At 47.9% G+C, this 27,058-nt stretch overlaps 2 protein-coding genes across 2 annotated transcripts; one reads left to right on the forward strand and one right to left on the reverse strand.

Moving 5' to 3' along the window:
• The first annotated feature begins 7,000 nt into the window (after positions 1–7,000).
• On the forward strand, positions 7,001–10,911 carry Dlx6 (distal-less homeobox 6). Its single transcript, XM_027952828.2, has 3 exons — positions 7,001–7,430; positions 8,650–8,843; positions 10,660–10,911. Exons 1-3 carry the CDS (start codon positions 7,001–7,003, stop codon positions 10,909–10,911), a joined length of 876 nt encoding a protein of 291 aa, XP_027808629.2.
• Positions 10,912–21,639: 10,728 nt separating this feature from the next.
• Positions 21,640–25,562, reverse strand: Dlx5 (distal-less homeobox 5). Its single transcript, XM_027952824.2, has 3 exons — positions 25,208–25,562; positions 23,058–23,242; positions 21,640–21,969 (listed from the first exon to the last, which is right to left on the reverse strand). Exons 1-3 carry the CDS (start codon positions 25,560–25,562, stop codon positions 21,640–21,642), a joined length of 870 nt encoding a protein of 289 aa, XP_027808625.1.
• Between the last annotated feature and the right edge of the window lie 1,496 nt (positions 25,563–27,058).

The raw sequence follows: 27,058 nt of genomic DNA on the forward strand, positions 1-27,058 counted from the left end.
CTATTTTGTAGGTTTTTTTTTTTTTTTTTTTTTTTTTTAAGGTTCTCCTACTACCACTTTGCAGTTGGAGTGAGCAACTTGATGCCCTGGGTATTTGAGGGAAAATCAGGTTAAGGAGTGGGGAGGAGCATTAAGGGGAGGAGATAGTAGAAGACTAGCTAAGGAGCACAGTTTGCTTGATCTAGCCCCCCCCCCCCCACCCGCCAGCTTCAACCCCTCCAGGTCTCCAAACAAATATATACTGTGGCAGATTCTGCAGGCAAACAGGGCCCCATTTATCAGCTTCAGTTTTGTTTACTCATGCTACTAACATTGTGGGGGCAATGGTACTTGAACAGGATGGGAAGAAAACTTGAAGACTAGGCACTCCCAATACAAGCAGATTCACACTCATTCTCTTTTGCCCACACTCTAATATTCTTTTTCTAACCCCCTTTACCCCCTATGCTTCTTTTCCACTTTCATCTTCCCAAAGATGATGAATTCAGATATGAGTTTATCAATAATAAACATATCCTCTCAGTATATATTTAAGAATCAAGGGCTTTGCACTCTGTGAGGGGAAGGGGCCCAGTTTACTTTACCCTAGCAAAACGGATAAAGAACATCTTCCTGAACAAAATTAGTAAAACCTACAAGTGGGGGGCAGGTCACCATTCCATTCTCAGGGTGGAATGGAAGGGGCTTCCTACCCTAGATTTGTGTAAAAGATCATTTTCTATACAAATGAAAAAGCTCACAGTTGTTTTTTTCTTTTTCTTTCTTTTCTTTTTAAATCTTAGTTTCTTCTAAGCACTCTCAAATCTGTTGCCCTCCAAGGAAAGTTTTACTTAAAAATTAATAAATTGTCTTCCTATTTATTTGGAATGTTACAAAATAAAGGTGATAAGAAGTGTCAATGAGGGTTGGGATTGTGGCTTAGTTGCAGAGTGCTTGCCTAGCATGTATGAGGCACTGGGTTCGATTCTCAGCACCACGTATCAATAAATAAAATAAAGGTCCATTGACAACTATAAAAAATGTCTATGAACAGGTAAAAATACAAAAATTACCACTGCATTTATATTACAAGTATAGTCAGAAACAGAACACCTCTCCCCCCTCCCCACTGAAAAATGGTTTTCATTTATTTTTCTGTAGCAACAAGAGAACCAAGAGCTCACATGATATAGCAAGAGGATGTTTTTCATCCCAGGTTTTCCTGAAGAGCTGTCCCAGCCCTGGTTCTTCTTTAATGTTGAAGCATTTGCTGTGACGTTGTTATTGTTACTACTGATGAAGGGATGAAAGAATTAAACAGAGGATGCTTCAAGGCATTTCGGAAGACGCTTGGGCAGCTATATTAACTCCTTATTATGCCTAAAAATAGTCTGTCGTTTCCTGTTGATGCTTGTTCCCTGCCACTCTAGGGCTACATTTATCCTCCAATGGTCAGGGGGTCCTGCTTTCCAAAGACTGACTTGATGAAAGCTGACTTCTAACATCCCTTCCCTCCTCCCTTTGCCCTGCTACATTTCCCAGCAGGGATAATGGGGGTGGGGGGGGACTTAGCATTGGTTTAGCCTGCATACTGAAAAGACAAACATCTGCACTTTTCCTGTTTAAACTCAGTGTTTACACATTATGAAATTCTCCCCCACCCCAGGCTAAGAGAAAGAAGGGTGTTTTAGGGAGTAGTGTGCTATACTTGCTAAGAGACAAGAGACAGAATGAGAGAGAGTGACAGAAGAAAGGAAGGAAAAGAAGGACAATCATAAAGCCCTCTATATACAATTCCAAATTTAGGGGAGTAAGAACATGTGCTGTTCTCAACTCTCTCTATTGTCTCTCAGCTCTCTGAAGTAAGAAAGCTTTGGGGTCTTGGCATACCTGAAATTGGAGTCAGAGCGGAGGCAAACAGGGTTAAATTTGAGGACCGAGTTGACTTCATTTTCATTAACTCCACTATATTCCAGGTTTAAAAATGCCCTGAACAGGAACCTCTAGATTGGGACATGCTTTGTTGATATTCTCCAAGTAGGACACTTAAAAAAACTCGGTGAAGCCCCCTGGTGGGTCAGTGCCATGTTGGGGTTTCCCACTAGTCTGTTCTTGGAATGCAGGACTGAAGAGATGAAGGGAATGCCCCCAAAGTTCAGTGAGGTGCTTTCTGGATATGAGGAAAACAACATCCACTTTTAAGTTGGATTTTGAGAAACCTGGGAGGGGACTTTGTTAGCACAAGCATTAAAGTTTTATCACCAGAGAAAATGTCACCAAAATCTCAAGAGGTTTTTCTTTTCTTTCTTTTTTTCTCTTTCTTTCTTTTTTTTTTTTTTTGCCTCAATTAATGCTTTTGGTTACCCCTGAAAATATCATAACCAGCCTGAGTTAAGAAAGGCAGCTCTCTTGTGTCCTGAGGCTTTTGCAGGTGTGTGTCAGGGGACAGAAGAAGGGTGCCTGAGTTTCCAGGATATCAGGCACCCTTTCCTTACATACAAAAACAGAATTTTACATTGAATGAGGAAAAGACTAGCAGGAATTTTTTTTCCACCAATGTCTCCTGTTGAGAAGGGGGTTCTTAGCAAGGGTATGTAAATTAATACCGAGTTATTTCTTTGAATTCAAAGGCTATTTATCCAGGTCTAATTTCTTTAGAATTAACGTGATAACTGAGCCCAACTTAGCAACCAAACCCAGCCAAGTCCTGGCCGGCTTGAATGTACTTCCACTTCCCCCCACCGAGGCTACAAACCCACCTCGGGCATCCAAGCATTCCCAGGCCTACAAGTGTGCGCAAATACCAGTTTAGAACTGGATAGCGGGGTTTCTCAGACCCAGTGAGGACATTCCTCTAACAGTGGCCTTTGGCAGACAGATCAAGCGGTCTTGTGTTGGCAATACGCAAGTATTTTTCTCCCAGTGACACTGACAGCTACAATACAAACCCCAACACCTCCACACCTTAAAGAGCAAAATGCAATTGAGGCCTTAAATTCTGCTTCTTAAAACTTTATGGAATTTGACCCTCACCTGGGCCCTAAAAGAGCCCTTAGGTCTGGACTCCACAATGTTGGATTTCCTTCTATTTTGAATGATAAAGGTTTCGCTCGCCTGAGCTGCCCTCCTCCTCCCCAGGGTTGGCTAGGGCTCCGGGCGGGCAAGACAAAGAGGAGCGGACTTCCCTGGCGGCGAACCCGGCGCTGGGGCCCCGGAGTCCCTGAGGTGTGTGCCTTTTTGCCAGGCTCTGGGGAGGGGGAGGCGGGGGAGAGAAAAAGAAGGGGGGGGGGGGACAAAACGACAACAACAACAACAACACCTTTTAGTTTCTTATAGGAGGGCTGAAGGTGCGGGCTGGACAGGGCAAACCAGAGGTAATTCCAACTGCCTCGCTTCGCCTCATTACCGCTGCCCATGACACAGGGCTAAGAACTGGGAAGCAAGCGGCCGGCTTCGATGGAACAGAAATGACCGCCGGGAGCGATTTCTCAGTCTCTGCCTGCTTAACTCTGCGCGGTCGCCGGTGGCAGAGGCCATGTGTGGCAGCCTTACAGAGCGCGCCAAGGCTGCTTGGGGACACACCAGTTCTCCCTCTCTTATGCCCAAGACTGGCGGGAAAATCGGACGGTCAAGTCTGAAATTTGGATTCTATCCCGCCAGCGCACACTGAGACCGCTATGAAGCCTGGAGGGATCCCTTGTTCCCCCCGTAACTGCCTCTGCGCCTGACTCTCTCAGAGCCTAGCCAGGGCCCCCTAGCAGGTTTCAGCAGGACCTTTATCACACACAACTATTACCCAGGTGCAGCTACACACTTGTATCTCTGCTACCGAGTGAAGGGATTTTATCCATACCTCGTGGAAGAGGGATAAAAGTTCTTAAGCTACAACCCAGAAGGACAATTCCAGACTGCCCGGGTTTTCTCAGGCATTAAATAAACCAGAAAGGGGGAGGGGGTATCCTTTTGCAAATAGACAGCTGCAGTGCTCTAGGTCTGGTGCTCAAGTGCGGGGACCTGGGCCCCGCCAAGATCCATCCCGCTCGGGATGCCGTCAGAGTTGTGCACCTGCGAGCATAAAGGGAGAGACCTAGACAAGCTCTTGGGGAAAAACGCCTTCACCGCATTCACAGCAAGCTGTAGGGTATAAAGCAATAAAACTGCCACATCGACCTGCGGGCTTTGAGGATATTACAAACTAGCTCGGCTTTTAGCCCGGGTGCCCCAAGAGCGCACCAGGAGTAGGTGGAGAGAACCCTTTCTTTCCCTGACCTCTCTTTCTGTCCCCCCACCACTATCCAGGCATTTCCCCCTTACCCAACCCACCTTTCATTTTTCTTCAAGATTTGTGATGTTGTTGTTTTAATTCAATGCCGACTTGTAAATGCATGGATCGGGTTACTGGTTCGTGTGTTAAAGTGCACCTCTTGTTAAGAGGAAAGGGACAAGGGACACCACTTAAAAATGAATTCAGAGTTACTGAACCGGCTCCCGAGACTCAAGAAGTTAAGCACAGCGGCTGGGGAAAGATGGGAGGGAGGAGAGCAGATGTCGCTGTCCTGGGAACTCTGGTGGAAACCCGCAGACAGCAAGTTTCAGGTCTTCGGATAAATTAAAGGAAAGAAAGAAAAAAGAAAGGAGGGGTGGAGGGAGGAAAACGCGCCTGGCAAAGCCTGCAGACCCGGGGCTGGAAGCGGGAAAATCAATTAGCATAAGCCGCTGACAGGGACCTTTGCAAAACGCTTAAATAGAGTCCAAGCAGCTCCGTCTGCAGCGACCCTTTTTCTGGAGTTGCAGGGGCAAGCGGCACCACTAAATTCTCCATTTCTCTGGTTTCTTGGGACCCATAACATATGGGGTATAGGCGAGGTCGGATGCAACGAAGTTTCCAGTAGTTTTCCCAAAGGCATGTTCGTCCTCACAACCTCCAGACACGACGACACAGAGGGTTGTTAGATTGCATATTTCTCCGGGAGTTCAACGGCTTAGGTATTGGCTCAGACCAGACCGAAAACCAACACCAAGGCCTGCGGGGGGGTCTGTAGGTCTGGCCCACCCAGTCTGGATCTTCTGGTAGTACCGGCACCTAGAGCCTACCAGCAGTCCCGGGACCAGGACTCTGAAACGGACGGCTAGCCCTCCTTGGCGCCTAGAGCCATGTTCGGTTCTCTTACCTGGTAGCCGGGCCTGAGCTGCGCGTCTGTGTTCCGCTGTCTGTGCCTGGCTGCCTGGGCCCAAGTGGGTCTGGAGACCGGAGGGGAAAAGGCTAGATCCGCAGCCCTGGGCTGCTCCAAACTTAATGTCTTTCCCCAGTCCATCTTTGAAAGAGAAGTGGTTCTACCACCTGGATGTGCGGATATAAATCCCCTTGCAAATAATAAATGGATTAATAATAACAAGGTATGAAGTTCTTTTTATAGAAAAAAAGGAGAGAATTGAAACTAAATGCGGCAGTTAGACAACCATTTTGATAAGAGGATAATTGAGGCGACACTGGTGTATAATTAGAGGATAATTTATGCTATATCCACTTTTATTCCACCTCCCAAAATAAACCCAGTCCATAATCATTACAGGCAAATTGTTCTGAATTTTATAGCAGCAATTTGAACAAAGTACTGCAGTTAATCATGGGAGATTTTTGTGTATTCCTGATTAGAACTCTAATTGCCTCCTTCCAGAAAGTAAAAATAACTGTAAAACGACTCTATTTTTATCATTAACAATGTTGACAATAAAATAAAATCAATTGGAATTGTAATCGAGAGACAAATTTAGGACGAAGGCACTTTTACTTGGGTAGTTTATATTGTAATCAAGATTTGCCAAACCACTAACCGCATGTATCATTTGCATATATTTGAAAGCATTACAGTAGCTTCTGTTTTCAATAGGAAAAAATGCATTACTGTCAGTCCTCCAACGATTCGCTTTCAAAACAGGCTGCTGCGTTCTGGGGGGAAAAACCGCCCCCCACTTTTTTTGTCCAATATATGGGAAATACGGCCTGAAACGACAGGAACCTCGCCAGAATAGGGTTTGATTTTTCTTTTTCTTTGCCACCACCCCCAACGGGGTGGGGCCCAGGTGTGGGGGTTCTTCTTCCCTCTGTGGTTTCGATAAAGTACGTCTAGAAAAATCCACGGTGACAGGGCGCTCCCGCGGGAGTGTAGTCTGGCTGAGGTTGGGTGGGGGAGGTCAAGGGAGGGGGTCTGGCTTTAAATGTAAGGGGCACTGCTTCTGAACACTTGCAAGCCCTCAAGGGTGCAAGGGAATTGAGAGAGAGCAGTCTCTAGGCAGGCTGTTCAAAGGCTGCGATACTCAAAACTGGGGCTCCAGGATTTGGGGCACGCGCTTCGGAGGGAAGCGGCGGCGGCGGCGGCGGCGGCGGGCCGGGAGGAGGCACCTCCCTCCCGGGCGGCCCCGGGTGCCGCGCAGCGCGGCCCCCGGCTGCAGCTCCGGGTTGGGATTGGAGTTGCAGAAGGTAGGCGAAGAACTCGGCGAGCAGCGCACACGCCAGTAGAAGCCGTGCGCCTGTGACGTCAGGGAGCTACTGACCAATGGGGAGGCGCTGCCCTTTGGAGACAAACCATTCGACTCGTGGCGTCTGCATCAAGTCTGAAAGCAGACGCGCAACTTTCGCAGAATCCACCTTAAAATCTCTGCCTTAAACTGCACCAGCCCCCAAAAAATCCAAGGGGGGAAAGCAGGGGGGGAGAGCAGATTCCCCCCTCCCCCTCTCCTTCCATCCCTCCCCCTTCCTCCTCCCTTTGGGTTAACAAGGCCCGCTCACTATATCTCTTTATATTAAAAATATATATATATTAGAGAAGAGCGAGGGAGAAGGAGAACCACCTCCGCCCCCTCTCTAAAATTTATTTTATTTTATTTTATTTTATTTATTTTTATTTTTTTGCAAGGATCCCAAGAGCTAAGGTGGCTGCAGAGGGGAGAGCGGAGCGAGCCAAGTGGGGGAGGGTGGAGGAAACCCGGGAGAAGGCTTTCTCCAGCCCCCAAAGTTTTGATGATGACCATGACTACGATGGCTGACGGTTTGGAAGGCCAGGACTCGTCCAAATCCGCCTTCATGGAGTTCGGGCAGCAGCAGCAACAGCAACAGCAGCAGCAGCAGCAGCAGCAACAGCAGCAGCAGCAGCCGCCGCCGCCGCCGCCGCCGCAGCCGCACTCGCAGCAGAGCTCCCCGGCCATGGCAGGCGCGCACTACCCTCTGCACTGCCTGCACTCGGCGGCAGCGGCGGCGGCGGCGGCCGGCTCACACCACCACCACCACCAGCACCACCACCACGGCTCGCCCTACGCATCGGGCGGAGGCAACTCCTACAACCACCGCTCGCTCGCCGCCTACCCCTACATGAGCCACTCGCAGCACAGCCCTTACCTCCAGTCCTACCACAACAGCAGCGCGGCCGCCCAGACGCGAGGGGACGACACAGGTGAGAGGCCGCTTGGGCAGCTCGCTTCTCCCGCCTCCCAACTGCCCCCACCCCGCCCGCCCCGTTTACTTCCTCAACGCCCGGGCCTCCGCCGGCCCCCTCCCCCAGGCGGCCCGGCGCGCCCCCAGTCGGGCCCCGTGCGCGCCCGCTAGCCTGGCGCCTGCCTGCCGGCCTCTCCCTGCCCGGCCCCTTTCCATCGCCGAGGACCCCCGGCTTCCTCGCGATGCGGCCCGCCTAGATCTCCAGCCTCCGGCGAACGATGCGGGCTGCGCCCCTGGCTCAGCTTAGGCTTTGCTCTACCTACAAGTCGATCCGCACTGCGCTCTCCCTCTGAGTCCGTGCGCCCTTTGCCTTGCTCCTTCCCTCTCGGCTGTAACCCGCGTTTGCCCGGACTGAGAACCCTTCCGGGCCACGACAGGGAGCGTGTTTTGTTTCCCAGTCCACACTGGGCAAACAGTGGCCTACTTTGCCCGGGTGCGTCTTGGCGGCTTGCAGGGAAGCTGGTGTGGCCTATGGCTCTGGTTAAACTAATGATTATTGGGATTTTTTTCCTGTGGGGTTTGAGGCGTCTCCCACCCCTAGCACTGTCTGGGCCCCTTTCCTCTGGCTTTTCGATACAATATTGGCCGCTCCTTTGTTCCTGGAGGCAAAGCAGACGGCCTCGGGTTGGCGGTTCTCAACACCCGAGGGGCCAAAGTTGTCGTGAGATTCGCAGGACTGGCCTAAGCACCTGGTTGTGTTTTGTTTGGAGGTTTGGTCCCTCTCAGCAGAATCATTTCGAACACGCCAAAGGAGCTTGGTACACCAGGCTTGAAGCTGGTGACATCAATTCAATTGACTAGGCAAATACCCGGGTGGCTCAAGCTACCCTCTGGTACTGTAAAGCCAGACCAATGAGTCCGGTTTGTCCCAGAGAGCAGACGCCTTGCAACGCCGCGCCGCGCGCCCTAGAAAGCGGCTGGCGCCGCTTCTGCAGCGGCGAGCGAGGCTGTTTGCCAAAGACCCTCGGGCGCTTATCGCTCACTCTTAGGGCCAGAGACAGAGCCTCTGGGTACACACCGGCAAAGGACCGGGAGCGGTTAAGGCGTGGAAGGGCTACTTCGAGGAAACCCTTATTAGGCAGGGGAGGGGGAGAAACCTGACATAGATCTTGCCACGCGCAGGGAGACGGCAGCAGTGGCCTCACGGGTGACCGCATCTTTGTATCATTTGCTTACAGATCAACAAAAAACTACAGTGATTGAAAACGGGGAAATCAGGTTCAATGGAAAAGGGAAAAAGATTCGGAAGCCTCGGACCATTTATTCCAGCCTGCAGCTGCAGGCTTTAAACCATCGCTTTCAGCAGACTCAGTACCTGGCCCTTCCCGAGAGAGCCGAACTGGCAGCTTCCTTAGGACTGACACAAACACAGGTAATTCCCGAGAAGCCCAAGTAACCCTGAAATGCTGGCCCCACTCGCAGATGGGGCAGGGAGCACATCAGGAAGAATTCTTGGCCTAGTCTACCAAGGATGGAAGGAGCTTAATGACAAATGCGTGCTTTCCTGGGATCACACAATTTGGAATAAATGACCTGGTATTGAATACTGAATTGGATTTGAACATCCACTCAAACCTCAGCGACCCCACCCCAGCCTAGCATCATTTGGTGACCAAACTCATAATTCAAGCAAATCCTATTCCAGAGCAGAACAACATGAAAGAGAACAATCATGTAGGAGAAAAATGTGTTAAGGCCAGAAGGCAAAACAAGGCCCACCTTTATTGAGAATTCTTTTGTGGGCCCTGAGAGCTAATGAGAATTTCAACTCATTGACATAGAAAGAAATTGTGAAGTGAAATGGGGTAGGGAAAGTCAGGTAGGCATAAGCTCCAGTGGCTCTCAGTGAGGGCACTAGTTTAGGAACTATTTATCCTAGGATAGGTGAGGTGGATTTTTCTGAAGATTACCCTCAGTTCATAGGTTAAATCATCCTGGGTGGCAAGCTAATGGTGGGTGATCCTGGACATGGAGGCAATAGCAGAGTTGAAGATCAACAAGAAATACACTCCAAATGATAGCAGTCGAAGCCACAGTTGCTGAAGTTCCCCACTTCTACTAATTTGAAAAACATATGGGATATTTCAGACTTTACAGGAAGGGGCTTGGGTGGGTATATTAGGATACTGGTCATAAAGTCAGACTGCAATCACCTGCAGTTTTTCCTGCCAACTAATTTAGTTGCATGGGGTGGTAGACCTCATCTGAGATGGGTGGCCTTTATTTAGCAAAGGAACTTCAGGTTGTATGAGACAATTGCTGGGGGGGGCTAATAGTGTGGTACCTTAAGACAGATGCTCTTTAAACTCTTCTTTTTAGTTTAGCTTGCTTTCTCTTGCCCTGTTACCACTGAAAATATTTGATGTTTAAAATGAGAGGATCCCAGCTACTCAGTGACTTGTATTATTCTTGGGAAAGCAAATTCCATGAATTTTAAAGGTAAAGGAAGCTACACTATAGAATTTCCTTCTTCAAATAAGGTAGATCTGGAATATGGGATTAACAGTGCTTCCATTCCAGATTCCTGATGCACATTTAGTTTTGAGAAGCCTTTTACTTTTAGTAATTACAGTAACAATCATGTAATGATTGTTGACCACAGTTTCACTAAGCATCCCTCAAAGTAGGGAATAAGGGGGAGGTGCCATCTTTAATGCTGCAGGATTGTGAGAGTGTGTGTGTGTATATATATGTATATATATAATGCTTAAAACAGTCTATGGCATGTGTACTATATGCACAGGTATATATTTATTTGATTATAAAAGTATAGGCTTTAATGTGTTCATAGCCATTTGCTCACTGTACATGCATAGAGATGTTAGCTTTGGGGAGTGGTAAATATAAAATCAGAGAACTCCTTTTTAAAATCCTTCTTCATCAAACTTTGAATCTAGTTATCTCATTTATGTTCTTATTTTATTCTTATTTATGCCGTTGTTTTAAAACCAGGCTAGTACTCAACTCAAGAATCACAAGGAGTTTAGGTATATAGATATCTAGTAGGTTGAAGGGAGGAGGGATGGAGGAGGCTAGAAAGAGGTGGAAGGAGGCGGGGACTTGGCTTCTCCGTGTAATGGTGGGTGTTTTTGTTTTGTTTTGTTTTTAATATTGCTTTTGAGTCTGAAGTGAGGCTAGAGACTTCAGTTCAATGGTCTTCGGCCTAATGATTGCTGCATTTCTTCCAGGTGAAGATATGGTTTCAGAACAAGCGCTCTAAGTTTAAGAAATTGCTGAAGCAGGGCAGTAACCCTCACGAAAGCGATCCCCTCCCAGGCTCGGCAGCCCTGTCACCACGCTCACCAGCTCTGCCTCCAGTGTGGGACGTTTCAGCCTCAGCTAAGGGTGTCAGTATGCCTCCCAACAGCTACATGCCTGGCTATTCGCACTGGTACTCCTCACCACACCAGGACACGATGCAGAGACCACAGATGATGTGAGTTGTCTGAGGGGACATCCTAGGGGAACGTCTGAAAAAGGCAAGGAGGATCCAGGACCTGCTTGCATCTGCCAAACCAAGTCGAGGAAGCAGGCTCCAGATGGGGATGGCCAGAAGCTGTCTGGGCGCTCACTCATGTCTCTGTGTATGTGTGTCTCTCTCCCCCTCTTCCTCTCCTTTTCTCACTCTTTCCTTGTTTATCATCCCCCTTTTACCTTTTCTCCATTCTTTACCTCCCATCTTTTTTCCTTTTCCATTGCTGTCTTTTCCTTATCTACCTTCTTGAAGTAATCAATCTTACATATGAGAGAGAGAGAGAGAGAGAGAGACCCTGAGGACGCTCGAGACTGGTTTCTATGCCAGCATTCTGGAAAACCCTCACTATAAGGATATTTTCCCTTATCCCTTGGGACCCAGGCTCTGAGCCTCCTCTACATTTTGGAGTATCCATCAAAATGACTTTTTTAAAAACAGACATTTACCCCCCACCAGAAGAATCTGCGTAAACATGGCAGCATTTTTACTTGTTTAATGAGCTTAAGACATTACATGATGAAAGAAAAGCATTTTGGACTCCTGAATTTTTATTTACCAATACCAGACTGACAAAAAAGAAAAAGAAAAAGGAGAGAGAAAAACCCTCACATGACAGCCCTTCTCTAAAGAAAAAGGAAGAATTGGCTGTAAGATTAGAACATTGCCACAAAGGGAATGCTGCATGTTTTATCAAAATGCAATGACCAGGAATGATGATTCATTTAAAATACAAACAAACAACAACAAGAAAAATGCTCTTTTCCTACCCCACTCCCAAATCCTGAACTGGAATCAGGAAAGACAGAGGAAACAACCAAAATCACCATTCTATTGCTTTGACACCTTTGCTAGGTGAATTGGTGGCATTCACTAAGCTAATAGGGACGTTTATATCAAGAAACATTTCTGTATATATTGTTGAATTTTAGTTGTATATATACTTTGTATGTTTTTGTCTTCTTTCATATATGGAGTAAAAGCCACAAAATGCCGGAGTGTCCTGTATATTTCTCTGTGCGCCTCTGTCTCTCTCCCCCTCCCTCCTTCCTCCTCCCATTATATTTTCTATCACTCTTAAAAGAATTTCTGTTTCCTAATATGGGAAGCCTTCTATATAAATGGCAAGTGCCTACAAAGATGTCAGTTTGCACCACTAGCCTTTGTCTTAAGTACTTTAACATTAACCATGGATATTTTTTTCAGCTTCCTTTACATATTTTTGTTATGATTTCTACACATTTATCTATTTTTTCTAAACATTAGAATAATATATCTCCAGGTTAACTTCTAGGCAGCCACTCATTTCTAATGCTGGAACTGAGTATTTTCTTTTCCCTTTTCCCAGCAAAATAATACAGCTGAATTTACTTTTGTTTGGAAGCATTTTTTTTTCCACCAAAAGAAGAAAGAATAAAAGAAAAAAAAAACAGAGAGTAAAGTGCACAATTATACCTGCTTAATGTTTAAAACCCAGTGAAATCTAGGTAGGTAGGAAAATGTACTATCTTGGATGAAACACATCCTTCCGATCTTGTGGAAAGCAAAGAAATAATGAAAATGAAAAGTCCTTTCGTCATACAAGCAGGAAGCCCCATACTGCGAGAATTAATGGCTACAGACCTGGGCATCCTTCAAATTATGAACCTTGAAACCACTGAGCCATTTATCAGAAGTCAATAGAGATACTCAGAGTGCTCCATATAATGACAGCGACATACAGTCGTGCAAAAGGACAGTCACTATAATTAGACACAAAGCAAAGACTACTTACCAATATACCCGTTCCTTTTTTTGTTGAGCAACTTCCACGCTCAGTCAGTCTTCAGAATGGTTTAAAACCGATCAGTCTTGTCATTTTCTAGCATTCGCATTGTTACATTAGGAAAAATGTTTTCTTTTCTTTTTTCCCCCTTCCTACTGTGAAACTTTGGGTTCGTAGCTCCCCAGGATCAATTCTGAACAAAGCCTCCAGCTGCAGTGCCATCCAATTTGAAGCAGACATTGGGGACAATTTAAGGTTTTTATCCACAAGAAGGTTTTTTTCCATTCTCTTAAATGCAGCCATAATTAGAGTAATTTTTCATGTAGCCCGCTGATTACAGCGTTTTTACCGTCAAAGATAATTACCTGTAATTTTCTTCCACTTTTAATACTAAAAAGCCATCTTTATTTAGATTCAGGAACAGGAAAGGCGAAACAAAAGAGGGAAATTATTCTGTTATTCATACACAAATTGCAGAGACGTAGGACCTAAAATTGAAAATTAACCAAAATTATAATGCTGAAAAGAATGGAAGAGGCTGCAGAAGTACAGCTGGTAGTGGGGCTTTGCTGAATTATTCAAATTATGTTAGAGGGAAAGCTACCATACATCGAAACCAACACTAATTTTTCTTAAAAAAAAAAAAAAAAAAGATTCACCAGATATATGCCAAACCACTGTGAGTGCATGGAATTCTGAAATCCAGCAAATGTATGTTAACATATTGGAGGTGTTGTCAGTGATGCCTCACTATGAATCTCTTTATCTCTTAACATGAGTTTAATTAAACTTCCTAGCAGTTCCCCTAGAACTGTCCTTGGAACTGGGCTTTCTCTGGGTCCTCTGAACCTCAAGGGTTAATATTTTTGCTCTTTGAAATGTATTGACCCCATAGTAAACTGATTCCTGAGGGAGGGACTGGTAGGAGGGGCATGGGCAAAAGGCTTCACCCAGTCTCTGATGCCTACTACACACCTCTCCAGGTTCAAACTTCCTGGGAGGTTGCAGAGTTCGGGTTCTAAGACCAAGTTCTGACCTTATTTCCCATTTGAGAAAGAGAAAGAGAACAATAGCTGCAGGGGGTAAGGGTGAAGGAGACTATTTCTCCTGAGCACCAATAAGCATCTCATTATCTTTTGACACAACTTAGTCAAAAGGTTCTTGCCACAGGAGAAAGGCTTTTCTGCACTGGGGTAGGGAAGCCAAAGATTTCTCAGACTTCTGCACTTTTCTAGCTGCTTATAATGAACACAGGGTCAGGAAACAGCGTCATCTATAGATAGAACAGCAAGGCTTCTTTCCTGAATCTTGATGTCTTCCTAAACCAGACTAGTTCCCTGGCTCTGAGCTTGATTCTGCATCTCAGCCAGTTAACCCCCTCTAGCTCCAAGGTCACAGCTTTTGGGTTAGGTGGGCAATAAGCTCCAAGATCCTGGTATCCTCACCAACACCCCCCCCCCCGCAGCCCACCCACTACACACACACACACACACACACACACACACACACACACCAGCTTGAGGCAAAGGCCCTGAAAAGCAGCCTTGAAGGGTTTCAGAGGCCAGTTATCACAGAAACTTTCCCCAACTGGAAGAAAGATGTCATACAGGCTAAACGTCTGGAGATTCAGGCTACACCTGCCTTTGCAAACGACCGCATACCTGTGATTCTAAAGGAGTCCTGCCGGGAGCTCCGTTTGATCTCCTGATGCCTCAAAACCTTAAATCGTGGCCACATGTACATGGATTCACCTAGGATTATGCTGTAACAGTTTTCAAATAGATCTTAGCTTGGAATCTCAGCCTCCTTCCAAACCTTAGAGAAACCTGGTCCTTTTCTCAGTCTCCAGTCACACACTGGCACCAAACGCATCAACAGCACAGAAAGCAAGACAACTCAGGTTCTTAAGGTTCTCATTCACACCCGAATCCGTTTACTCACCAGAACAACACTTTCACTGTTAAAGGGGCTAAAAGGTCAGAATTGAAAAATCTATAAAGCAAAGTTGTAGTCCATGAGAAATTACAACAACACATACAGCTTGGAAAGTGTGAGAAGAGAAATATGAACTGTGCCTTGAAGTATGCAAGAAATAAAAACTTACCCTCAGTGAATATCTCTTAAGCAATGATCAAGGTCTAGAAATCTATACTGAACCGAAGCAGAGGAGAATATTTTTCTGAGTCTCAGGGCAGAAGCTCTTTCTCTATATTCTTGGTTGAGTGAGCACATCCAGGTGTGAAATTGTTTGCACACCCCGGCACCTCTTATATTGCCAGCAAAATTAGCTGTTATTACTGTCACTGTTTAGTGATGGTTAGCGTGATACAAAAAAAAAAAAAAAAACTGCTGTAATCAAGACCTGGCGCATCTTTGCAAATTACAGATAATTGTAAACGTCCAGATTATGATAATAGCATCCTAATCCAGCCTGCAATATAATTATTACAGAGTGTTACATCTGAAACTGTCCAGTAGGGCTAATTCAGCCATTATTTAGACCCTATTTTTGCACTGCAAATGGGTTGCTGAGCTGAAAATGTACGATTGTAATTTCACGGGGCACTCAATGAGTAATGGTATAGGAAGAGGAAAATACAAAAGTGAAATGTGAACAGTAGCGATCAAATCAAACCCTGAAGGACAAAAGACTGTTTGATTCATATGGAAAAAGAAGAGCGGGAATTAAGAAAATAGCAAATCAGTGGTCTGAAGAATTACGTGTCCAAATCTTCAATAGTGTAGGGCTGATGTGTTTGTAAGGGCTACAGTGTCTGCGGCTGCCTGGAGTCTGAAATAATTTTTCTTTTCCTTTTCTTTATCTTTTTAAAGCTCTTGTCTTTTTTCTCTTTCCCAAAGCATTTCTCTACTATAAAAAGTGCCCTTCCCTCAAAGCAAAGAACATTTGTCAGTTTCACTATTGTTTCCACCAAAGCCACCTCAGTGTGCCTGTCACATGTTTATGAACATTTTCTTAAGTGAATTTGCAATCTCTCTTGTCATCAGAGCAAAACGCCCTGGGTGCTTGCAAGTGTTCCTGTGCTCCATCTCCACTTTCTTTCATAGTGAAAAAGTCATGGAGAGTCCTAGAGAATATTAGCAGAAAATATATTAATTGCTGCTAATTGAATTTAGCGGGCTGGGAAGCTGTCTTCTCCAATTGGCTTGACTGGCTATTGGTTTTAATTCCATCATTAACGTTTATTAACATCTCTCCATATAAGCCAATCCAGCTGCTTCTTTCAATTTAAGTCATCATATTGCCTAAAAGAACAAGGTCAGTATCCTTAATATTGTAAGGACCAAAGAGACACGGGGTTGGAAAGTTAGAATAAGAGAGACTGGGAGACTATGTTGGTGCCAGAGTTCAAGCTCTCTAGGGATTCTAGCTATTGCTTCTAGGAGGATGAACTTGCCTTGGTGGAGACTTCCCCAGTCTTCATTTTGGTTCCTGGTGGGGACCTCCTGGTCAAGTATACCTAAAGTCCTTACATCCCCGGGAGCTCAATTTTTCCCACAGTGAGCACAGAGAATTTCCTGGGCATCTTTTCCAGCATCTAGGCCAGTTCGTGTTGATTTTCCCTCCTCCCACCACCTCACCAACCAGGGAGCTGCCCAGCCAGGGCCACCCTGCAGGGTGGCAAGCAGGCTTCTTAGCTCCTGTGAATTTAAGGGCAATAATGAAATGTCCCCTGTTTAGTGACCCCTGTTTATGGATGAAAGTTGAGTCCATATCCTGCCTCTTCCCCCGCCCCTCTTCCCCCACCTTGCAAATGGCAAGTGGCAGAAATAGTTCTTGGATGACAACAAGCTTCCAGTGGCAGTTTCTGTCTCCGACCCTTTTGAAAAAAAAAAAAAATGCTTTAAAATAAATCATAGCTTAGGAACTGTTTACTGTCCTTTACCCCACCCACTTAAAAAATACACTGGACTGTATATAGTTGAGATTTCACAGAGAATTCTTACTGAAACCAGGATGATGATGATGATGATGATGATGATGATGATGATTTGTGTAGAATGGTGTTATGAGCCATTGTTTTCTTTCCTCTGGTGAAAGGTCATAATGTGTGATATTTCACAGTTTTATATAAATCTTGGTTTAGGATGTGGAACAGACTCAATAATACATGTACTTTTGGCAAAGAGACTCCTTCAGATCCCTATAAATCAGAAGTAAGTAAGAAATCCAAGCGAACAAAAGAGCAGAAACATTTAATTGCTACAAACAGGACTCTCATCTCCTTTAAAGAGAGATTCATGTAAATTCTCTCAGTTCCTATCTTCACGGTTAGAGCCTGACCTATAAAACAGGTTATTACATTACAGCCGGCAGCCCTAGATGATTGAAAGGGAAGGTTTCCCCCCTCCCCTTACCCCCTCCCACCCAGGCAGTAGATGCAAGGTATCCTTTCTGCCCGGCACCACTGAGGAATCTTAAGGCTGTCAGTGGGAAAGAGAAAACGACAGGGATGGGGGAAAGAAAGACAGGACTACACAGAAAAGATTTAAACAGTCCCACATGTGCCACCGATATTTGGACTATTTTCGAGGCCCAAAGTTTGCTGTGACCAGGATGGGATTGAAAATACCAAGTACCATGTGCAAGGTCCGTGGGCAACACGGGAACGCGAGCCCAGGGTTAGGGCAAGCTGAGTGCCCCCTCCCCAAACTCCAGGCGGTGGGAGCCTCCACCCAGCCTCCGTGGGAGGGGGTGCTTAAGGGTGGAGGAGAGGGGTGACCGCAGGCGGTTCCGCTGGCGTGGCGCTCTTCCCAGAGGTGCCCGAGGGCTTCTGCCCTCAGGGTGTGCCTCTTAGGAGGGCTGGAGAGCTTTAGGCTGGCGAAATCCCAGTGGCCAGTGGGAGGCGCGCGATCCAAGGGGTTGCGGGGATGGGGCGTGGAGGGGGTGGTTGGGTGGTCCTAAAGGTCCCTCTTTCGGAATACAGGGAATTGCTGAGGACAGTGGGAATGCAGGGACAGTGTTTCAGCGGGCATCCGTTGCGCTTCGTGCTTTGGGGAGCTCCAGAGACTGAGCGGTGCCCTATAAGTGAGCTATAGGGCGCGCTGGGAGGCGAGAGCTGCCTGGCCTTGGCTCGCTGTGGGTGACTCCCAGGACAGTTCGGCAGGGACGCCGCGAGCCGTGGGGCGTCGGGTGGGATCAAAGGAGTCAGAGGAGGCCAGCCGGCGCGTCTGGGATTGTGGGATAAGGGGCGGGAGAAAGAGGATTGGCATGGGCGGGGAGATGCTGGCCTTGCCTGTGTCACTGGGAGGGGGTTCGTGTGCATCTTTGTGTGGGTCAATGCTCTCCTGCCTGAGGCCGAGCCCTGGGTGGATCCGAGTGTGGGTGGACGGGCTCCCGGGTGGGTGCCCCGACGGGAAGGAGAGAGAGTGAGATCAAGGGCAGCGAGGTCTGCGGGTTCCTCTGAGTGTGTGTGTCTCAGGCCCTGTGGCTCAGCACTGGAGCCGCCTGGCACCCACAGGAATGCGGCTTCTCTCGGATCCCCAGGCCGCCTCTTGTCCCACAAGGAGGTGGCCGCCAGGAAAAAGGGGGGAAAAAGGGCAGAAATCTGTCTAGCTCAACCCGAGCCTCAAACAAAGGCCAATTTATCGGTTCTCTTACGGGAGGCCCCGGGAGGTGGGCAGGGCACTGAGGAATCGCTTGCCCTGGGTCTTCTGGGCTTTGGTAGGAGGTCTGAAGACCGAGGTGGAGGGTTGGAAGTATTCGAGGTGAAGAAACCCACTGGGGAAAAAAAAAAAAAAATCTTGGAGTGGATTTGTTTCATTTTGGAAGCACAAGGCTGAGAGTTAGGCAAGTGGGAACCGGAAGGGTCAGGCAGAGGGATGACCCGCGCAAAGTCCGGAAGAGTGGGGTTCACCAGTCTGGGAATATTCTAGGGAGCGGTACGCGTAGATAATAGAAGGAACAATGGAGGGAAAGAGGAAAGGTGGGAGGGAGGGCGCGCGAGAGAAACATCACAGATATTTTTAGACTTTGCTGAGGATCTGTTATTTTTACATCCTTGGGCGCGGGACTGCAGGGAGTTAAATTCCCCGGGGAGAAACCCCGTGGTGCCAGGGAAAGCCCGCTAAAGACTGACTTTCCAGAATATTTTTGTTCGCGGCTCCCGTACCAAGGGGAAAAAAAATAACAAAAAAAAAAAAACAAACAAAAAAAAAAAAAACGCTGGGGGAGAGAAGAGGACACCGAGAGTGGAACAAGTGATGTTAGCACAGGGAAGGAATCCTGAAACCAAGTTTGGGTCGGCGGATGGTTGGGTCTGGACGCCCTGCAACCAGGCTTTAGAGTCTTTAACAACAAGCAACATTAAAGTTAGGGGCGAGGGTGGTCATTATCAGCTGGGCTGCGCCTGGTGATTGGAGGTGGTGGAGGAATCCCTCCTTTTCCTCCAAGAAAGAGGGTAATGTCGGGGACAGCTGGGGGGAGGGCAGCTATCCTCTCCATGTGCAGAAAGGAAAGCATAATCCAAGCATTCTTGACACTTTTGGGTAACCAGTGGGTGGAAAATGTTAGAGGTGTCCAGTGGATGCGCCCCCCATCAGTCCTCCCAAACACGCAGGGAGAGAAGCCAGGGCAGCGCAAAGCCAGGCTCTCACAAACCACAATCGATCGCGGGGATTTCTCCCAGCCGGAGTCGCCAGAAATAAAAGCGCCGGCTTTGGTGTAATGGAAACTACCGAAATCCTTGCAAGCAAAGAAAGAAAAGCAGGAAGTGGATACCTTCAATTCTTCCCCCATCGTATTCTCTGCCAACGCTGGGGGGGGGGGCGGGGGTAAGGAGCACCGTCCTCCCTCTACCGTCCCCTTGGCCTCCTCAGTGTGCCTAGCCACCCTTTACTTCTTCGAGAAAAAAACGATTGGGCCGGAATGGGGAGAGGGAAAAACTGGGAGACGCGGTTGCTCTGGCATTGTGGTATGGGACGAGAGGTCCACACCCCAGGCCGCTGCTGCCTTGGAGTCAGGCAGGGTACAACCCCCTGAGGCCCAAGCTGTCCCAAACTGATGGATTTGCTGTCTCTTCTGGAAAGAAAGGGAAAGGAAAAAGAAGAAAGAGAGGAGATAGAAGGGCGGTGGGGAGAGAACAGAAGAGGGAGGCAGGGAGAGAGAGAACACACAGGTAAATTCCCCTCCAGGTTGCAGCATGCCTTTTCAGGTCTAGTCTCCCAACCCTGGAAGAGCCTTCTCAGAAATCCTCAGATGACAGGATGTAATTTTTTATATTCCACCCCCTTTAAGAAGTCTCTTTTTTGTCATACTTATTGCTGCTGACTTCCTAGCTATAAAATATTTCACATGCATGAGGCAATTTTCAGCACAAGATTTCCCCTGGTATTCCAAGGAAATAGAGTCAGGTGGACTAAGGGACAGTCAGCCAGAAAAATGTCTACAATTCAGGCCTGGCAGTACAGTTCTGGACCTGGCCTGTAGCTCTGTCACATTGTGAATAGCCACATAAAGGGATAAGAGAAGAAAGACTGGACATAGGCCTTGGAGGTTGCAAGTCCTCAGTGTCTACCCCAAAGAAAGCTTCACAAAGAAGAAATCCCAGCAAATAGATTCCATTTCCCATGGTTTAAAACCTGTAGTGCATTGTATTACAAGCAAAAGCAAAGTAGAGGCAGCTCTTTCCTGAAAAAAAAAAAAAAAAAAAAAAGAAGAGTGGTAAAGAGAATGTAGGGGAAGATTATATTAAGAACATTATCTGAAATGAAATGAAACCTATACAGGGCCACAATGCTTTTATTCCTTTCTCTCAGCCGGAAGTTCCCTGTCTTGGCAATACCCTTTATTGGAGGATGAAGAAATGAGCCCCCCTTCCATATTCCATGCTTGGCCTGGTGGTTTAGGTTCATCATTGTTCCCAGTGCCCGTGGTCTTTTCCTTTTTCTGAAGGAGCTTGAACAAACTTATAATCATACACACAAGGAGTCCAAGGCTCTACCTTTTGCTATGCCCCAAACACTTCAGATAAAAAAAAAAAAAAAAAAAAAAGCAATAGGAATTATAGGAAATTTCTTTTCTTTTTCATCCCCCCTGCCTTTTCTCCCTTTTTCTTTTCTTATCTTTGGAAGCTCCCTTTTGAAGAGAGTGTAATTTGTCTAATTGCTCTGGAAATACAGAGGCTGGGTGGGGGGAGTGCAGTTCTCCAAGATAATTGCATTGAGTTTAGAATTCAGAGGGGTTATTGAGGGATTTCTGTTGCCTTCTTACACCCAGGGTGGGAGAGATGTGTTTAGATTCTAGCATTACTTTCTACCTTAAATAATTTGGGGTTCAACTTAACATTATCTAAATGGTTTTTGTGGTTAGGCCAAAAATACCTAAACATATATTATATGACAGTACTAGAAACAGCCCACACATGTAATATAGACAAAGTACAACATCCAACATATACACATTGTCTTCTGTGTCCATGAAACCCCCGACTTCTGTTTTCTTTTTTGCCTTGTTGAATCTCTGCAGAGCTTGTCTTTCTTTAATTGCCTGCATAAAGCTACACTAGCTCATTATCAAGAGAGCAAAAGGTGTGCTTTTCAGAAACATTCTGCTTCGTGGTCGAAATAATTTTATTTATCCAGAATATACAGTTTAATTCCTCTATCTACACTTATTTACATGGTTAAAATAACATTGGAAAAAGTCTTTTGAAAAGTTGAGGTCATAGATTTCAAGGCACCATTGATAGTGTCCACAGTTGCGCAAAAAAGTTCGTTTGTAAAAAAAAGGGGGGGGGTCCTTTGAAATGCAATAACTTACATGCAAAAAAAAAAAAAAAAAAAAGCTTTACACATGAATCTTTTTTTGTTTCCGTTTTCCAAACTTCCCCATATGAATTCCTTTCTTTATGATTTTCTAAAACAGCAAAATACAGTAGTCCCAAAAAAAGAGCAAGAAAGAGAACAGCTCATCTAATAGAGCGTCCCGGAGGCCAGCGCCAGCGGGTGCTGTAAAGAGCCGGGCGGCGGCAGGTGGGAATTGATTGAGGTGGCTGCGCTTGGGTACCAGGAAGCTGAGTTCTCCAGGTAGCTGGATGCAGGGGACTGGTTGGAGGTCGGAGGGTGGGCATGAGGGTGGTGGCTGAGAGATCGGGACGAGCCCTGGGGCTCCCACACCGCCGGAGACTGTGGCGAGTTACACGCCATAGGGTCGCTGGAGCTGGGACTGTGCTCCGGGGGCATCTCCCCGTTTTTCATGATCTTCTTGATCTTGGATCTTTTGTTCTGAAACCAGATTTTCACCTGGGTGGGGGAACAAAGGCACACGTTACCGGGACACTCAGAGGTCGCCCGCGCCTTCCCCGGGGCAGCGACTGGAGGCATCTTCGGGCCCCTAAGCAGCACGGCCTTGGCGTCTCCCAGCGGCTCGCAGCCTACTGCCCAGGGCTGGACCTGAGGCAAAGCGTGGAGCGCGGGCCCCAGGGGGCGCCCTGGCCGGCTGGACCCGCACGCACCGGCGACTGCCAGGGAACGACCCCAAGGCTTTTGTCTTTTGTGTGGACTCGGGGAGGAGAGTGCGTGTGCCCGAGGTCCGCAGCGGCGTGCGCGCACTTGTAGGCCTGCGCGGCGCCCTGATGGCCTCGCCGTGGAAGGTTTCACCAACAATGGCCTGAGCCCGACGGGGAAGGGGCGTGGGCCCGGCTAAACGCGCGCTGACGTTGAGGAAAAGGAACGATTTCCCAACCTTCGGCACAACTCCCTTCACTCTCCTCAGCTCCGTGAGGCTAGAATCCTCCTGCAGCTCTGGTGACGACTTGAACATTCTTTATGCTTCTATAGGCCCAAGGCGGTTGGAGTGGGAGTGAAGGGAAGGGGACGATCCAGGAATATTTCCCCGTACAACAGCGCCCCCCACCTCGCAACCCTTAGGTTGCTACAGCCTAAAGCTCCCGCAAGAATGGGGCTGGGGGGCATGACTCTCTAAGTTTCTCCCGCCCGAGGCGATGCTCTCGGCTTTTGCTAGGCCTGAGACCACCGCGAGGCCCCAGTCCCTGCTCACCCCGGGAAGGCTTCACATCGCGAAGAGAATCAATTTCTCAAGGTTGCAAGACCGTCCTAGAAATACCACCCCCCCCCCCTTGTTTGCTTCCTAGGAAATTAACCCCCACTTCTGGAGGCCTGATGCATGGGGGCATCTTGGGACAAACGACGAATCCCGTCCCCACCGTTACATATTGGCAACAGCCAACCTGACTCATGGAGGGAAGGGCGCGGGGGCTGGTGTCTCTCTTAACTTTCCCGCGAGTACCGTCGAATCGGTTCCAGCCGGTCGGGACCGAACCCTGCGGCCCAGCCAGGCCTGCAGGCGAGGCGACCGCAGCGGGATTTACCTGTGTTTGCGTCAGTCCCAGCGAGGCAGCCAGCTCGGCGCGTTCTGGCAGGGCGAGGTACTGAGTCTTCTGAAACCTTCTCTGTAACGCGGCCAGCTGAAAGCTGGAATAAATAGTCCTGGGTTTACGAACTTTCTTTGGTTTGCCATTCACCATCCTCACCTCGGGCTCCGCCACTTCTTTCTCTGAATAATCAAAACAGACTAGGTTAGCGCTTTGGGGCAGACAATAGCCCTTCGCAGAAGGGCCTCAGGCACAGTCCTTGAGGCTTTTTTTTTTTTTTTTTTTTAATCAAGTGATCTTTACTCTCCTTCCCCTTATCATCCGTCCGTCCCCCACGCTGTGTAAGAACCCATGCTAGGCAAGCACTATACCAAGGAGCTACATCCCCAGCCCACCACCTTTGCTTTCCAAAACCCAGAGAAATACGGCCTTCCCTCGAATCTTGGAAGACCTGGGTAGTCTCTGACTAATTCCCACTCTGCCCACTCCGGTTTTTCGATGCGCTTCTTATTGGCATCCAGAATTCTGCCCTTTCGGCGATTCCTATTTCTCCTGAGTTTCTTTTTATGCCCATCCTGTGCTCCCCGAGTTTCTGGGGCAAAAACTGACAATCCCTCCTGGGTTTTAAAGCCAGGAGGCCTTGGGCCGTGACCCGGCTTCTGCCGGCGTCTGTTGGGGCGCCCGCAGAGGCCAGACGCTTGGGCAGGGGAAGACGCTAACCGAGGTCTCCAAAGTTCAAAGACCCACAAGCAAACTATGCTCCTTCACTTCAGCTGCAAGCGGTCGGGGCCTCCGCAGACAGAGGGCCGATTATGCAGCCCCCATAATCTCACTACAGATCTGCGAAGGCACAGATGTGTCTGGTTTCTTTTACAAATAGACTTAATATGTTCTTGGCAAAAAAAAAAAAAAAAAAAAAAATCTTCCACTTGTGCCCGAAATAGAAATAGAGAGACAGTGAAAGGAACGATCTCTTTAAAAAGTTTAGCAAGAGTCACAGTGAAAAGAAATCTGTGGTGCGACATTTTCGCAGCAAAGGGGAGGCAGGTCAGAATGAATTTCTCATGTCATGAATGTAGATCCCGGTGTGGGTAGAGGGAAGACTTTTCCAACGCTTTTTTTTTTTTTTTTTTTTATACAAACATTCCCTGAAGCCTCAAGTCCCTTCCCCCAAAGTATTACCTATCTGAAACCAGTGGAGAACCTCTTCAGGGTGTGTGTGTGTGTGTGTGTGTGTCTGTCTGTCTGTCTGTCTTGGGAGATGAAGGGTGGAGAATGAGGGCTGGGGTCTCCATTCTGCCAAAGTAGGGGATTCTAATATTAGCAGGATTATTAACGTGCTAGTGGGGAGAGATCACCCTCGACCAGTAAAATCTATCCACCGAGACCTAATACCCCTCTCTTACCGCCGGGTTCACAAACCCTCTTGAACTCTCTGAGTAAGTTTCAAGGTGGACAAAAAATGAGGAGATGGCAAATTTAGGCTCAGAGAGAGTGAGAGAGCGAGAGGAATCCCTCCAACAACGTGACCTCTCAGCAACCCTCCTCCACCTTTAAAAGGCTTTTTGTTTTTGGAAATGCCTTGGATAAGCCGCAAAGCTTTTGCCTCGCTCCTCTCTGGCGAGCCACAGTTCCCCAACCCCCCACCCCAATATCGCGCTCGCGGGCACCCGCACCACGCTGGCTCCTGGCGGTTCCCAGACTAATCCCGACAGTTTGAGGCAGCCTTCCATTCCTACTCGCACCAACCCAGCACACTTACCAAGAATTCCAACAACTAACCTTCCCTTTTTATTACGCAAACGCCACTAGGCTGCTTGTTTCTTCTCTCCACCCCTACTCTTTTTCCAGCCTAGCTGGCTTTCTGGCCAGGCGAGTTAGGAATACAGCGACTGAGGGATCCCGGAAGGTGCCAGAGGGAAGAGGCGCTAGTCTAAACCTCCGCAGGGTTCTTCCACTAAGGGGGAAACTTCAGCGCCTAAAGTGCTGGCCCGAGAACCTCTCTTGTTTGCAGAGTCAGGGTCCCCACTCCCTTCTGCCGATTGTGCCTTCCATTGCTGTGGACTCGTGGCCCCCAATCTACCACTCTACTCCTCATCTCCGGAGTCCTGGTCCCAGGTATCTGCCTCCCGCCCCCGCCCCCATACCTGGCTGGCTGGTGGTGCTCGGGACGCGGTTGTAGGCACCGCCGTACTGGTGGTAGGGGCTGGCGTAGCTGTAGTCGGCGTAAGCTTTGGCTGGGTAGTTCCCGGCGGAGCCGTTCACGCCGTGGTACTGATACTGGTAAGGGTTGAGCGCTTTGCCGTAGGAAGCTGAGGTAGGAGAGCAGTAGCCATGCGGGGCTCCCCCCGTGGGACTGTAGTAGTCGGAATCTGTGGCCGACGACTCCGGCAAAGTTGGCGATTCCTGAGACGGATGGTGCATGGCTGCAGACGTCTGGAATGGAGCTTGGAAGTCACCGGATCGGATGCTCGGGACCCTTCTGTCAAACACTCCTGTCATCGCTCACAGGCGGCGGCGGCTGTCCTTGCTGCTGTGGCGGCGACTGCTGCCCGAGTTGGTTGTGGGGCTGCTCTGGTCTAAGCAGACATGGCTGTGGGCGCGAGGGAGGAGGAGGAAGAGGAGGAGGAGGAGAGTAGGAGGAGGCGGTGGCGGCGGCGACGAGGAGGAGGCTGGGAGTCGTGGAGGCTCTGTCTCCGGCAAGCTGACTGCTGGCTGAGGCGCAGCACTGCCTTGGTTAAATCCTTAATTGCGCGCTTACGCACAGCGGGGTGGATCAGGTTCCATTGGCCAGGGCCTCGGGAGCAGCAGCAACACCCTAACTCGTCCAACTAGTTTTAGCACAACAAAGCATTGCTTAAAAAGAGAAGGGTGGCGGGGGAATGAAGGGGAAGTGCGCGCACGCGCGAGTGTGTGCACGCGTATGTGTTTTGTTGCTGGTTGGGGGAGGGGGGTCCCCGTCAATCTGTTTTTAGTGAATACCAGAGACAAGGCAGAGGCCCAACACCCAGCTCTGTGATGTCTGGATACACTGTGTTCCAATCTGCAGCCTCAAAAGTGCACGTTTCGAGGATGAGGTCGGTGATGGTTTCTCCTTGCTCTCCACCTTCCTGCCCCTGTGAGCTCCACCAAGGGCTCAAGAGTATAGAATTGAACACATTACTGAAATGGAAAATCAAGGAAAATAAATTTAGACCAAGGAGAGAAAGAACGTGGAGCAGTTTTTTCTTTTCTTTCTTTCTTTTTTAAAGTGTAGTTAGTGTTGGGAAGCAAATTGTAACTTACTTGTATTGAAAGTTGGGAAGGAGACAAATATGTAGCAAGCACTTCCTTTGCACGAATTGAGTATCTTTTAGATACAGCTGCACAGAGAGAATCCCTGCTGCCCATAAAACTGTTAAAGGCAGAAGAGTTCCTGTAACCTAAGTCTTTACATGGACTTTAAAAAAAAAATCATTGTTTTACTCATAAATAACTTAATAACGCCCAAATCCTCGTTGCTGGCTTCCAAGAAGAGCGGGAAACCCAACTTTTGTTCAATATTCTTATCTCTTTGGAATTCATTGAACTAGAGAATTTTAACTCTGTTCAGTAACCACAGACTCTTGCAAAAGTGAGTGAGTCCACGTGTAACCTGTTATGCCTGCCGACCAAATGGGAACTCACTTGGAGAAGATGGGATAGTAGAGATCAAAGCCCTTTTGGGAATTCAGATGTCTCCCTCCTGGCTTCTTGGACCCTGCACTCTAGGCCCCACCTCTCCATTCTTCAGGTCCAGGTTCCTTGTACCCTCTCCCTTTATTTTCCCAGAGGGAGAAGACAGCTTAGTTCAAATACAAAAGGAGAAAGAGATCAAGAATCATATACTTGGTACATACAAGCCAAAGTTTATTTTTTATTATGTGCTACTTTTGCTTTAGTAGTGATCCAGTGGGGGGTTAGAAGTTTAACATAAGTCTCCCCGACTCTCCACTTCCTCTCCCTTCAAATAGGAAACT

The sequence above is a fragment of the Marmota flaviventris genome, chromosome 1 (genome assembly GCF_047511675.1).
Source record: "Marmota flaviventris isolate mMarFla1 chromosome 1, mMarFla1.hap1, whole genome shotgun sequence".
Classification (NCBI taxonomy): domain Eukaryota; kingdom Metazoa; phylum Chordata; class Mammalia; order Rodentia; family Sciuridae; genus Marmota; species Marmota flaviventris.